This window comes from Lineus longissimus, chromosome 1 (assembly GCF_910592395.1).
Source record: "Lineus longissimus chromosome 1, tnLinLong1.2, whole genome shotgun sequence".
NCBI classification, from domain to species: domain Eukaryota; kingdom Metazoa; phylum Nemertea; class Pilidiophora; order Heteronemertea; family Lineidae; genus Lineus; species Lineus longissimus.
The window spans coordinates 27,198,033-27,212,077 of record NC_088308.1 but is presented as its reverse complement, the minus strand read 5'-3'; the positions used below and the strand labels follow the sequence as shown (position 1 = coordinate 27,212,077).

At 41.6% G+C, this 14,045-nt stretch overlaps 2 protein-coding genes across 2 annotated transcripts; one reads left to right on the top strand and one right to left on the bottom strand.

The window, feature by feature from the left end:
• Nucleotides 1-465: 465 nt before the first annotated feature.
• LOC135495168 (transmembrane protein 72-like) lies at nucleotides 466-8,747 on the bottom strand. The gene is made up of 6 exons (XM_064783630.1): nucleotides 8,592-8,747; nucleotides 7,380-7,440; nucleotides 6,220-6,291; nucleotides 4,488-4,624; nucleotides 2,450-2,555; nucleotides 466-2,270 (listed from the first exon to the last, which is right to left on the bottom strand). The coding sequence occupies exons 1-6, from the start codon at nucleotides 8,674-8,676 to the stop codon at nucleotides 2,120-2,122; spliced, it is 612 nt and encodes a 203-aa protein (XP_064639700.1). The 5' UTR covers nucleotides 8,677-8,747; the 3' UTR covers nucleotides 466-2,119.
• A 1,243-nt stretch (nucleotides 8,748-9,990) lies between these two features.
• Nucleotides 9,991-12,887, top strand: LOC135482591 (trypsin-like). Its single transcript, XM_064762761.1, has 6 exons — nucleotides 9,991-10,099; nucleotides 10,580-10,671; nucleotides 11,207-11,295; nucleotides 11,396-11,679; nucleotides 12,101-12,255; nucleotides 12,654-12,887. The coding sequence occupies exons 1-6, from the start codon at nucleotides 10,048-10,050 to the stop codon at nucleotides 12,810-12,812; spliced, it is 831 nt and encodes a 276-aa protein (XP_064618831.1). The 5' UTR covers nucleotides 9,991-10,047; the 3' UTR covers nucleotides 12,813-12,887.
• Nucleotides 12,888-14,045: the final 1,158 nt, after the last annotated feature.

Below are 14,045 nucleotides of genomic sequence, written 5' to 3'. Positions count from 1 at the left end.
TTACAATTGTGACTGATCTGGGTCGACAATTTCGATGAAAAAACAGGCTTCAACTGTCCTGGTAGGCACTTGGTCCAACATCATGGTTATGGACATTATTATGAATGGTTGTGACAATAAGTAGGCTGTGACTGTCACTCAGGCTGGCCAAAAGTCAAGACTGGTAAACACGTGCTCCATGATTGCAAAACGAGGACATCATCAGTACAGCATCACTCTCCCAAATTAAGACGAAGGTCGCCTCCCTGGTGACATTGGAGGACTGTTAGGCTCATCCTCATGATGACTGTCTTCGTGTATTGATACCATTCTTCTGTCTGTGGAAAGTCTCACTCACCATAACTCTCGTTTATCGTATTGATATAGCTCACTGTGTTTAAGAGTGAGAATTTGGGTGTGGGATTTAGGTGACCAGGAGGAAAATGCACTCCTCGAATTAACAGAAATAAACACAAAAAGTTTTTGAAAAAAGTTTTATAAATTACAATAGATAAGTTAGTAGAAACAGGCAGAGTAGCAATAATGGAACCTAACAATAATGACACCTGGTGATAAGAAGGGAATTCAAAGCTACATGTACAGGCAGTAATCAATATTTCAGGATATCCCTCATTTTCAGGTAGAATTTCAAAGTGTCTTGCTTAAGGATACAAAGAAAAACAGTATTGTGCTCACCTGGGAATCATTTTATAGTTGCAGATGAAATGACATATGGAGGTTAAATTGACTTTTAGATATGACAAACTGTGGCACTGTCAATGACACTTTTAGAGTTTGACCTCCGTGAACTTGATAAACTAGGTCACAATTGACCTAAATTGGGTCAACTTGTACAGATGCCCAATAGGTGTATGATACGCCACTATGATAAAGCACATGGTCACACCACAAGGAGAGTATAGCACAAAGATGAATACATCATTAGACTGTAACAACATAACAAGATAAGTTCAAGTCAAGACAAGTAACCTTAAAGCTGCCTTCTGGTGAGAATCAAATAGTTGACTTGATGTTGGTAAGGGGGACTATGGACAGGCAACGGGGGGACAAATTAGGAGACTGGTAAACACAGTTCCCAGAACTTACATGTAGTTCGGCTTTAACTTAGTGATTACAATATTCCTTGTACAAGCATAATTTGTACTAATGCACCGTCACATGTAAGATAGTAGAGACACCTATTGGCCACTTCGTGTAACTTCTTTCATGCCCATAGTCTCCCTTTAAATGATCTTTATCTTAGTGTATCCTGATTGTCAAAATTGTTGTGACTACTTTACAACAGGGAGCTGTCAGAGCAAAACAGGCAGTCAATATATTGATACGAAGACAGATTTTCCTTCACAACCATAACATGAGGTGTACATAATATGACATCTCTAGTTGTAGAAGTATTTACAGTATAAAAATTGACCACAACCATCATTTTGATATAGGGGCACCAGCTGCTTCAAGAATCAACAAACAACGCAGTGCAGTTAGTAACTGAGATGCAATTACAATCCTTTATACAAAAAGCTGCATACAAAAATAGCCATCCAAACAGCTGATTTGGAACTTACCACAAAACTAAAGACAGTTTACTTTTAAAGCATCTAAAAAGCTGTACTGATTGAGAGGAACTTGCAAATCAGAGTTTAAACTTGGACAACAATACAGAGTTGGCTGGAGTCAGGTGTGTACCCGGGAATGACCGTTACAACAACTAGCGCCTAGCGGTCAGTTGTCGAACATCTGAAGAAGAATGGTGGAACCATTTAAACTTTTGATCCCGTGAAAACTAACTTTATATTGTCGCCCATCAATCACAAAAAAGCGATACATGTTAAACATTGTATAACGTGAAAACATTTCTGTCAAATCTCTGCAGAAAGCAAAACTTGGAGTGCCAAGACCAAAACCAGACCAGATCTGAAACAAAAGCAGCTGTCTACATGATATAAATGACCACAGATATAAATCACAACATGGCACTGCCAGCCTCAGTCACAATGTCCTTTGAGACAACTTGTATGATGCAATCCATGCCGTGCCAAACTGCAGCCCTAACTATACAATGTTATTCTTCAAGGAAGCTGTACAGAGTTCGTAAGTTGAGATTCTGTGGCTGATCTATATGCTACACCTCCAAGATTTCATCCTGTGAAGCCAGACCTCCCTCCTCACTGCTTGAATCACTGTCTATGTCCTCCTGAGGAATAGGAATCGGTTGGTGGACGTTATGTTCCCGTGCAAAATTGTCTTCTATGTCTTGCGTAACATCATCAAATCTGAAAAAAATTAGGTTGAATGTAATAAATACAGTCCAATTTTCCACTTATCGTCTGATTGAAAATCTGCACACTTCGTGGATCTCCCTTATCACCATCAGATATCAATATCCTTTTGAGATCAAGGAATACGTAGTGAAAAGGAACAAGTCCAACACAACAATCACCCAAAAACTTACTTGTCATATGTTTGCCTAGAATCCGCTAACTGCCTTAATTTTTCGTCTTGTCTTGTCTTATACGTTTTTATACAATATAATACACCACTAATAACCAGCATTACTCCTGAAAAGAGAAGGAAATATTCATAAACATTCAATTTCATGTGTGGAGCCACTGAAATATCACTACATGATATCACTATGGTGCAGGTGACTTCTGCACTAAAAGCAAAAGCAAATCTACATGTGGAGGGAATGCATTGCATGAGTGGTATTGGGAACCTTGTCCTATACATTGTACACATGCACATGGCTCACAGGACTCTGCTAAATTTTTCCCATGGCTTATGATAAAGTTATATAGCATCCAGACTTCATCCACATATCCCCCCCCCCCCTTACAATCCTGACAATTTTTAAAGAAGCACCTCAGAAGATGGTCCCTGAGACTAAGCTGAAACCCGGCAGGTGATAACTGCCTCAACTGATGAATAAGTGATGTGAGTTTGGCGGTGTACAGCATCTGAGGCGATCTATCTACACCAGGATATGAACTCCACAGTATATTGGGTCAGTGAAGTTTCTAATATCTGGGCTTGTGCCAATGCCTCAACTAACATTTGCACAAGCTAATAGTGATGCACTGATATGGATTGGAATTGACATAATTGAACCGTGAATTGAAGGTGATGTTTTACAAATATCAAAAAGGCAAGTCGACTCATCTCATCACATGTGCAGAAACGAATCAGCCAAGTCCTCAGTCCTGAATTTCCACCATAATACCTCTTGAATTAGTTTCAGTGAGAATCAAGTTCCCCATTCTGGCAGCAGAGTATCAGATTTTCTCTAATCAAATTTCATCAAGTTCATTCCCCAAGAGGCAGACTGGAATGCAGGAACTGAATTCAAATGAGAGATTTGTGTTGTTTGCACTGTAGTCTACACCGAAACATGACAGTCGAGAAATTATGGTGGTTACTTTGGAACTATCAGATTCAGACCCTAAAGCATGGGTCTGAAATGTTACATGCTTTAGGGTCTGAATCTGAAAAAGTTAGCAACTCTGACGGATATGTTCCAACGATGTATAGTGAGCTGGCTTTGTAAAGCATTAATCAATAAAGACGTTACCAACTCAATATCAGGCGGACATTTCTTAAAATTGGAGAGAGTCACCGTTGGTGGCTGTGAGTGTTATTGACAATCCTGTTGTTTGAGATTGATATCAAGGGAACATTTGGAGCTAGTGGACCCTGAGGTAGATTGAGATAAAGCTGCCACAGCATGCGATGATGGAACCTCAAAGTATGATATCGTAAGAGAAGAAGTTGGTGTTGGTGAGTCTATTAATGGCATTATACAAGGCTTGTTCCCATGGCAGGAGTGTGGAATCAGAACATCCTCTTTCCAGTGATCATAACTAACTGAAGCAGACAAACCTTATTGATTGGATCAGCAATGATGTTTGCACTGCCAGTTAGGAACACACGGTAATAATTTCACCTTCTGATCTCCTGAATTGTTGCAACATGCCATTGTTGTCTTTCAATTTTGTAAGAAAGCATGGTTAGACTCATTGGGGAGAGAGACTGTGGTTGAGTTTTCACTTTTTCTACTGATCAGTTTTATCCTGTTGATGCTCATCTGAATTTGAACTAACCAGCAACAAGAGTATTCTGTTCAAAGTGATTGTAATGTACATTTTGTATCACATGTCAGGATCATCAAACACACCTGACTGCACCTAAGTCACTGTATAATTTGATCTGTTGATTCAGTGGATTGACAATAGACTATTGAATTTGAATGAGTTTCATCAATAGGCCCTGCATTATATGTACTTTTATACTATAATGGTATGTTGCACCACTATTACTCCATTCGACTGATTCAGTTTATACACAGATGTTCAATTCAACCTGGAACCCAGGGTTTAATAATGAACAGTGAGGTGTTTTTGTCCAATTTGTCCAATTACTCTCTTTTACACATTAAGAGGTCAGTCCTAGGTAATACCACCCACTATTAAATGACAATTTTATTAAATACGTACCTGATATCAAAGGCATCCATAATTTAACTTGTGGCACAAAACATCCTCCCGATAAAAGAAAGTAGAAGATTCCCTTTTTATAATCGTCCAACCATAAAACTCTTTTCCAGCAACTTATAAGAGTTATTCTTTCATCGCTGAAAAGATGAAAGGAAATTTTATGAAATATTGATAAAACAATCAACCAATCTTTTCAAAGTTCCATGAATAGGATCTGAAAGATGGATTCGCAATGGTTATTGTCTCCAGAAGTTCTCGATCCTAACCTTAATTTACAGAAAATGATATCTGGGGAGGCTGCAGGAGAAGTTGCCTGAGAATCGCCCCCATACTGATTTCCTGATCACTGATTGTTCATTAGCTTTATCATCGTCATTGCTTATTACGACGACAGAGCATCAATTACCAACTCACTGGTTTGTCAAATCGACAGGAACATGCAATGACAATGTTGATCGATGATCTTATTTGATATTCTTTTATCAGGCATCCTGTCAGAGTATTTTAAAGCCACACTGATGTCAGGGTGTGATGGATGGGGTCAATAATCTTGTTTTTTTATTGATTGCTCATAGTTATTAGTACCAATAGTAGTAACTCATTTTGGACAATGAATTGAAAAATTGGCATTTAAAAGCATGTAGTAGCTTTCCCTAAAAGACCTTGTGGTCTATAATCATTCCATAGGACAGTGTGACTAAGTACGTTTTGGCTGTATGTGCAGGTCTACTTAGTAAACCATATAACATAACATAGTGAGTGGCCTGAGCTGTGGTAAACCAAGCATGTAAGCACAATCACATGTTGAATTCAGCATTAAAACACAGCACACAAGATCAATTAAATTGATAATTGGTTATATGTGTGAAACATTTATACACTCATGGTCAGGCATTTGACATTGATTTCTGTATCAAAATGTTACACAGAAAATCATGACAGCTTGCATTTCCAGAACATTTTTCAAGCGTTCAATGTAGGTTCAATCACATCAAGGTCAATAAGTATCCAAACCAAGCCACTCAAAGCCTGCCGTCTTCTTTGAAGCTATACGCTCAAATGAGTCAAAGCTTTGTTCAATCATACTCCTCTTACTGATCGATTAACTGCAGAGAGACCCAAAAGATGGGTTTGAATTGGGAGTATTGCACTTTATTGGCTTGGTGGGCTTAGATAGAAGTATGCTATTGCTACATGTAACACTCTCAGCCCTGACAAGATATAAAATCTCGTTTTGTAAACATAACAGGCAACGGATGACACACAAGATCGCCCTGGTGAATGAGAGCCGTTAGCCGACTTCAACTGAATCTGCCGAACAGAGACTCTCAAATAAGCCATCTTTGTTGAGGCATCCAGTTACAGATATATCAATAACCGAGGAGAGACCCTGAGTCTGGCTGGAGTGCTACTGCTAGTGCAGAGTAGAGGCTAGTGGTCTTCAGGCTAATCATCTTATTATTAGGACTTTTTAGAAATGAGACAAGTCTAGTGTAACTTTGTAAGTAAAAATATGGATGTATGTCTTTGATCATGAATGGGATAATTTCTGTCGGTTTTTTCTACCACTCAAAATCAGTTGAGAAACGATGTCTTGACGAGTGAACAAGGATGGTGACAGACAATGTTTGTGCATTGTATCAGGTGTTGTACTAAGCACTGGGCACCACAACAGCCTGTCTGCGCTTAACAAAGAAATGAAAATGATTTATACCTAATGTAGCCTACTCACCTGACACAAAGGACGACACAAATACTTATTACAAAGACTATTTCTAGAAAAGACATAATGGCAGCAACAAATCTGAAAAGAGACAAGATTTCAAACAAACTCAACAAGATTCCATTGATTAGCATCAAGTTTATGGATGCACAATTTACCCCAATTGCGTTTCTTATTTTTCCTCCCCTAAGTCTAAGTGTCCCATATCACAGTCTGATCAAGCAAATTCTTGCCCAAAAAGGCATAATGCCACTTGGACAATAACTGTCACCACACATCATGGCTTACATGTACAACCCGCCATAATTATAATCTCTATCTCGTCATCTGCTCTCTCTTGTCTTTGGTATATGCAGCGCAAACCAATTCTAACATTCCTTCATTCGACATTCACAAACTTGTGTTGAATAACAGGGCCACAGCAATCATGCAGCCATCGTCGACATCAATATTTCTGGAAGTGTCGCCCAGGAATTCTCATGTCCTCTAAATTGATCAATTGATTTTCTCCATAACCACACAGGATGGGTGTCAAGTCACTGGAGCAAGCTGATCACATTCATGTTGGTAATCTTTGGACCAAGAAATGGTACCCGAGAATTCTCCTATGTGACGTCACCACTTCCCCATTTCATCACATTCGTTGAGCAGCAGATAATTTGTTGACAAGACTCAAACATTAAGATACAGTGTACCGGTACTTTGGTGTTCTTTAGTTCAACTTGCTCATTAATTTGCAAGAATGAAGAACAAAATTTCATTTTTGCGGCCACAAATAATTCAAATGGCTGCCGCTATAACTGAATAACATGTTTATAAAGGGTTAATCATTGTTTAAAGGGAGTTGAGACAATGAGGTTCAGGATGGATACCGACATGACTGAAGAGTTGAGGTTATATTTTACATATTACAATATAGAGTGATTTCATGTAACAACTGCTCAGAGTCCATGACAGGAATGTGATTAATCAAATCTCTTCAGTGATCTGTGCAATTCATAAGCTAAGATAAGATTATTCAAGTGCAAGCACGCATGCAAAAATCAATACTTTTCGAAAGAAAAATCTTCCTCAGTATGCTCAAGTAAGTCTGCATGCAGCATATTTCTTGGCAACCTTTTCATCTTGAAATGTTCAAAATAATCAAAACTAGAATAAAGTGGACTTACAACAAATAAATTCCAAGGAGATATCGATGGTAACATGTTTCGGCACCTATACCCCATAAACCTGGAATGACAAAGAACAAACAATGTGATTGCGATGCCCAACCCTAAAGTGGTGACAATGGATTGGAGGTTGTAATACGTCAATGTCATAATCAAAGGATAGGTTTTCAGTTTTACTATGGCTGAATGTCACTGACACCATTGACACATAAGATTGTTCACTGGTACATGTAAGTGGTGGGTAGCATTTCATTTAGCATTCAACACTGATCATCCTGAAACAAACATGTTAATTGCTGCCGACATGGCTGATAACTCGCAGAGCGCGAGGAGATCCCCTGGTTCCTTACTAACGCCAAAGTAATTGAGTAATCTATAGATCCATGCACTTGATTGGGACCAACGTTTACGAAGACGTCGCGTCATGTTACAGTAATGTAAAAATGCATGGTGACGTGATGACGGCCAACAGTAACACAACATTACGTAAACGTTGTTCCCAATCAAGTGCATGGATATATAGTCAATATGTCATAATGGCATTGACTGGTAGGACAACAATTAAAAGTCCTCATCATTATCATACACAAATTCGAAAAAGTTTCTTTTGGTGCTGAATAGTCATGCGTTTCACCTTGAACAAAGGATCGCCATGTCTCTAGGCATTGTCTGAACTCGGCTTAGGCCTCCTGATGTGTTCCAAGTGTGCGCATTTGATTTGTTTTGGCGTTCTTCAAATTCATCAATTGCAGCGTCCTGGTCCAGACCTCATTACCCGAGATAGCCTAAAGGTTTTTGATACTCCTACATCGTATGAAATATCGAGAGGGGCTACGTTAAACCACTGATTACGTCACGATGAGACTATTAGTGACTACTAGAGTCAGGACCTCGTTGTCATGGACTGGACATTTGCCCTGGCCTTAGTTAGTCAAAGCCTTTGATCTGGACATGGACTTGTCCATAAATGTATGTAGGGCCTACATAACATTGTTACAAAAAACATGGAATTGTTAAATACAGCTCTGTTCACCAACAAATTAGTGGCGTGTTCAGGTGTTGGCACTTCGCCAAGAACGTGGCGTGAGCCTCCATTCATGGATACTGCATTGTTGTACATGTGTGTTGCATTCTCATTCTGTACATAAAATTGTAAACAAAACGATTAGCCTACGATGTCACTTATTTGACTTGGAAAAGTACGATACTCACCAGTTGCAGTGAGAATACCCCATGCTCTACACATCCAGGGGTAATATGTCCAAAACATATGGCATTTTAAAGGCCTATAAGCCATGATTCGAGTAGTTTATCACTATATTTGGCGCCACGAAACGGGCCACGAAAATCGGTCAGGTTCTCATGCACTGTCGCCATCTAGCGTGCAGGTACTCCACGATGAAAACTGGTGTAACGGAAATAGCTGTCTTCAAGTCCAAGGTCCCTGGTATTCGAGGATGGGGAAAGGGTGTACAAGGGGAATTTAACCGTGATTTGGTATCTTCATATGGTGATCATACACCGGGGAACGAACATTGAGTCCAAATATTAAGACGGCTACTGGCTGATTTTCATCAAATACCGTTGTCCTTGCCCCACGTCCCTGATTACATAATTGTCCTGTAAGGCACTCAGAGACACCGAGCACTGACGTCTTAAATTGGTGAGACCACACAGCAACGTCAAATTGGTGGAAGGACCATGCCCATCAAAAAGATCCCTTGGTTCTCTGATGAGGGCTGTTAGGCCTGTAGGCCTACTCTTATCACACTCTGTCCTCGGAAGTCTTTCACCCTGGTGCAGCCTTAGAAATAGAATGTGCATTGAACGAAATGGGTTGGAATACCGAGTTAATTCTGTTATACTGAGATCAGTAATCTGTTATATTCAGTTTCATTGCATGATATGCCACTTTAAAAGTTGCTGTTGGTTGTAGTAGGCCTAGTTTTCTGTTAAAATACTGTCTCAGTATTACAAATGCAGCTTTATCACCGTTTGATTCATCTGCTCGATTGTCTATTCGCCAGAAGACACGGTCAGTGCGATCGCCAAGAGAGAGTGAAGACATGAAGACAGTCGGTCTCGGCACAACCTGTCCTCAGTTGTGTGGTAGGCTACTATACTGCTGAGGTGGACGGGTCAAGGGCTAACTACGAACAACATGGCCAAGCCAAAACTGAAGGCTCGTGATTGAAGACTTCGGTCTTCCAACCTAAAACTGGGTTGCTGATGAGATCTAAGGATTAGGCCTACTAATGGCACTGAACGACAATGGTGTTGGGGACAGTTTGCACCTTCAAAATAGAGACTCTGGATGTGTAAGATCTTTCTGAACTTAGGTTTTGACTAAAATTGCCACGTCAAGAATCATGCTTTCAAGGTAGGAAGTATAAAGACCATCATTATAGCGCTTTTAACAGTGCATTTAACCCTGAGAAACAGGTTTTTAATACTCCTACATCCGAGAGGCAGAGTATATTTAAAACCACTGATTAAGTCAGGATGTATAGGACAAGGACGCTTATCAATTAGTATAGTGTCCAGTTGAAGAGTGTGACCGTTACAGGTGGCGATAGTGCCATCGCAATGACGACAGCGAAGACAATATAAACCTAGGTTGTGAGAGAGGTGCCAGTATTACTCGGACAGTCATAAAGGAGCGGACACAATGAACCCGATCGTTATCCTTCTGAGCATCGCGCTCGCCTACAGTGCTGATGGTAAGTGCATGATATGTATAAATAAATATTTCTCAATTTGATTTCGATTTGAACAGTTTGCTCTGTTTATACCATCCTGGGGATGGGGTGTGTTTCTGTGCTGGTCAAGAGAAGCGATTTCTGATTTCCTCAGGATGTTTCCTTACCCGCTGCATATTGTGTTCAAGACAAGGCAGCCCAGCTCGAATTTGAGATTCTACGTCGTCCTCTCAGTGGCTCCTCACTTCTATTGGGACGTATGGTCAGAGCGCCCATTATTTAATCATGGGGGGGGGGGGAGGGGTCAGTACCGTGTTATTGTGACATGTACGCATAATTTTAGGTCTATGTTATTGAGTGAAACAGAATAGCAATTGCTTTGTACGAATCTGTATCACGAGAAAAAACGTCAAATTTAATGATTGGAAGGATGCTCTGCAAACAGAGCCAATCAAACCAATTTTGACATTCCCTCTCTCTCTTCCCCGTTCTTGTACGCAGCTTGCAGCAAACAAGCAGTCAAACCCTTTATCCCGGATGCAAACAGAATTGTGGGAGGGATAGTAGCAACGGCACACAGCTGGCCATGGATGGTAAGCCAATCCTATCAAACCGACCAGACACGAACCAATCTTACTAGTCTTTGACGAACCAAATTGGTCAATCGGACCAACTTGTCAGAGTCCTGCCGAGCGCATCCTGAGATACTGGTTTTTTGATACTCCTACCTCGTATACAAAAATGAAATATCGAGAAGCGGAGTAATCTGAAAATCACTGGTTATGTCAGGATGTGCCGAGTGAAGCATTTAGCATTAACCTACGGTTAGTGCCGCCTAGAGAGTAAAGTAAAGATTCAACCAGCTAAAAAGAGCGTTTTTTCCTGCTCCAGTCGTAGCGGAAACAAATGTATGTTCGGCTCCACTAGTTAGTAAAATACAGGTTGTCTGCTTGCATGGTTGGTTGGTCAAATCATGTCAATAAAATTCATTTTTAACTGGTTTAGGCACGAATTCAGCGCCTCTTGTGGCGTCAAGATTGTTAACAAATGTACACTCAATAGGACCTACTCGGGATTCTAAACCTATAATGAATAATCCAACTGCCTGTGGTCCTCTTTCTTCAACAGATTTCGCTGAAGGAATACGGCTTCCACATGTGCGGCGGAAGCTTGATCAACAACAACTACATCATCAGCGCTGCTCATTGTTTTGAAGGGTAAGAGAATTCCGTCTGAAATGATTGTCGATTTAAATGAAAGAAATTCTGTCATTGCAATTGATAGTTCTTTATGTTGTTTGTTTTCCTTTTTCTTCAGGGCGTCTGCTCGTGCTAGCAACTGGCAGGCTGTCCTTGGAAGCCACAGGCAATCCAGGACCGAAGCGTCACAGCAGAATATAGGGATCTCACGTATCATCGTGCATCCCAAATACAACTCCTTCACCAGCAAGCATGACATAGCTTTGTTGAAACTCTCAAGACCAGTCGCTTTCAGTAATGAAATCCAGCCTGTCTGCTTACCCGATGCGAATGATGCCAGTGTGGAATGGAAGACGGGATTGGATCTAAAATGCACCGCAACTGGATGGGGAAACACCAAAGGTAAGTCTAGTCTGTGTGCAAGGACTCGGAGTGGATCGCCATTCAGCCACGGGACACGCTCACTGGCACAACCATTACCTATAGCGGTGACCCCAGGATTGTTTGCCATGTCACTCGAGCAAGGTGTTCACCGAAACGTACAAATCGCGCCTCCACTCTCCCTGCCAATTCAATATGTCGCGATTCTTGTCCTCCTTCGTCCAAATATCGTTTTCCCTCTCGGGTCGCTGTCTTTACCTTGACAAAGTAAAGCTATCTTCGACCCCAGACAGCGCATGGACAGCTGACAAAGCTGATACTTGCGCCTCTTTTCATCTGAACTAGTGGGTTACATATTTATGAATTTACTTAACGCGGACAGTGCAGTCTACTGCGGAAAAACTCGTGGAATCAGGCCTTTTAGTCAGTTTGTTTGTTATAGGCACAGGAAGCAATGATCCTCTCCGTCAAGTGACTGTGCCAATGATCGCAAGACAAACATGCGCCGAAAGTGCCTACTACGGCTCCCAGTTTGATTATAGGGGCAAATCCATGGTGTGTGCTGGTTACAGAGATGGTGGCAAGGACTCATGCCAGGTAAAGAACATTAATCTAATCAAGCCATAGTGTCGATCATATCACTGACAGTAAATACATAAAACATACCAGTGCCCATGAGTTACTCAATGGGAGAAAGAGACGCCACACCAGCGGTGACCTCAACTATAAAATCCTTGCCTTCTTCTGTAAATTTCACTTAGAATCGTAGTGGTAGGATTGTTTGACCAGCGACCGTTCCCAGGACATTTAAAACTCTTCCACCAGCTACAGAGGCACTGTGTTTTGAAAGGGATCTCCATACAAACAAAATACCAAACCAGACCAGACCAAATCACATCGCTCATGACGTCATCTGGACCGATCCGGATGGATCTAGATCGGTTTGTTCCCGTGTAAACGGCCCCATCATGATCAGTCTTTTTTCTTTTGCACAGGGTGACAGCGGTGGACCACTAGTTTGCAAGAAGAACAACGTATGGAAACTTGCTGGGGTGACTAGCTGGGGCTACGGTTGTGCCATGAGGTACAAACCAGGTGTTTACGCGAATGTGGCAAAATACATCGACTGGATCGCTGCAAATTCAAGATACTGAAGGCTTGGTTCAGTTTGATGTCTCATACCTGTAGTCATGGTAGTGATGTTTGAAAATAAAGTACTTAAATAAGAACACTGGTTTTATTTGGTTGTCCACATAAGCACTCCAAAATTCCCGTAAAAGTTGGTGGATACGGTGAAACGAATAGGGTTTAGTCATGTATGACGATTTGAGTTTCCCCTCTGAGACAATTAAAATTCATACGGATGACCATACAAGGTACACCAAGAGAGTTTACGTGGAGCCACGAAACGCCAACGCGAACGCCTATCCCGGTCGAGATTATGATCTATACGGGATAGGCGTTGGTGTTGGCGTTTCTGGGGCTCCACATACATGTACATGCATTAGGGTGTTTAAGCAAAGCTGCCGAAACGTCAACGTGAAAGCCTATCCCATAGTTCAACATTTTTCTCATGAGGTCGAACAATGCTATTGGCGTTCACGCTGGCGTTTCGGGGATTTGCAAAAAAAACCTCCCTACTATCAATGACACACCCTTGAAATAAACCCCTGTTTCTTGTTATGTGAATAACCGTAAGAAAATCCCGCTGAGCCGTGCGTATCAAAACAAATAATGCAAGCCCCGTGGCAAAAGAATCACAGCGCCCCTGACTTCACTGAGCGTGCAGCCGTCCTCGACAGCTGGTTGGTCGCCGCCTTTCCCAGGCCGATCATTAGCGGGTTTTGCGTCACCATCCTAGGCTCGTCACCTTCCCGAGACTGCATTGTCTACAAGTCTCAATACTCGACATCTGGTGGGTCTTCATCTTCCCCAGGCTGATCACCATTATCCACAGATGGTTGGCCTTTATCTTCCCTAAGCTGATCACCGTTCTCCACAGCTGGTTCGTCTTCGTCTTTCCCAGGCTGATCACCATCCTCTATTGCTGGTTGGTCTTCATCTTTCACGTCTTTCACAGCTGGCTGGTGTTTGCCTTCCACACGTTGATCACCGCCCTCCACAACTGGTTGGTCTTCATCTTCAACAGGCTGATCACCGTCTACCACAGCTGGTTGGTCTTCATCTTCCCCAGGATAATCATCGTCCACCACAGCTGGTTGGTCTTCATCTTCCCCAGGATAATCACCGTCTTCCACAGCTGGTTGGTCTTTACCTTCAACAGGCTGATCAACATCCTCCACAGCTAGTTGGTCTTCATCTTCCCCAGGCTGATCACCATCTTCCACAGCGGGTTGGTGTTCACCTTTCACAGGCTGAACACCGTC

Excerpts from the sequence above, each read along its gene's own strand:
- LOC135482591 (XM_064762761.1), top strand. The coding sequence starts at position 10,048 with ATGAACCCGATCGTTATCCTTCTGAGCATCGCGCTCGCCTACAGTGCT. Across the intron at positions 10,100-10,579 it reads GCTCGCCTACAGTGCTGATG|CTTGCAGCAAACAAGCAGTC; the intron begins GTAAGTGCATGA and ends TCTTGTACGCAG. Across the intron at positions 11,296-11,395 it reads GCTGCTCATTGTTTTGAAGG|GGCGTCTGCTCGTGCTAGCA; the intron begins GTAAGAGAATTC and ends CTTTTTCTTCAG.
- LOC135495168 (XM_064783630.1), bottom strand. The coding sequence starts at position 8,676 with ATGGCTTATAGGCCTTTAAAATGCCATATGTTTTGGACATATTACCCC. Across the intron at positions 7,441-8,591 it reads GGGTATTCTCACTGCAACTG|GTTTATGGGGTATAGGTGCC; the intron begins GTGAGTATCGTA and ends TTGTCATTCCAG. Across the intron at positions 4,625-6,219 it reads TGTGTCGTCCTTTGTGTCAG|CGATGAAAGAATAACTCTTA; the intron begins GTGAGTAGGCTA and ends TCATCTTTTCAG.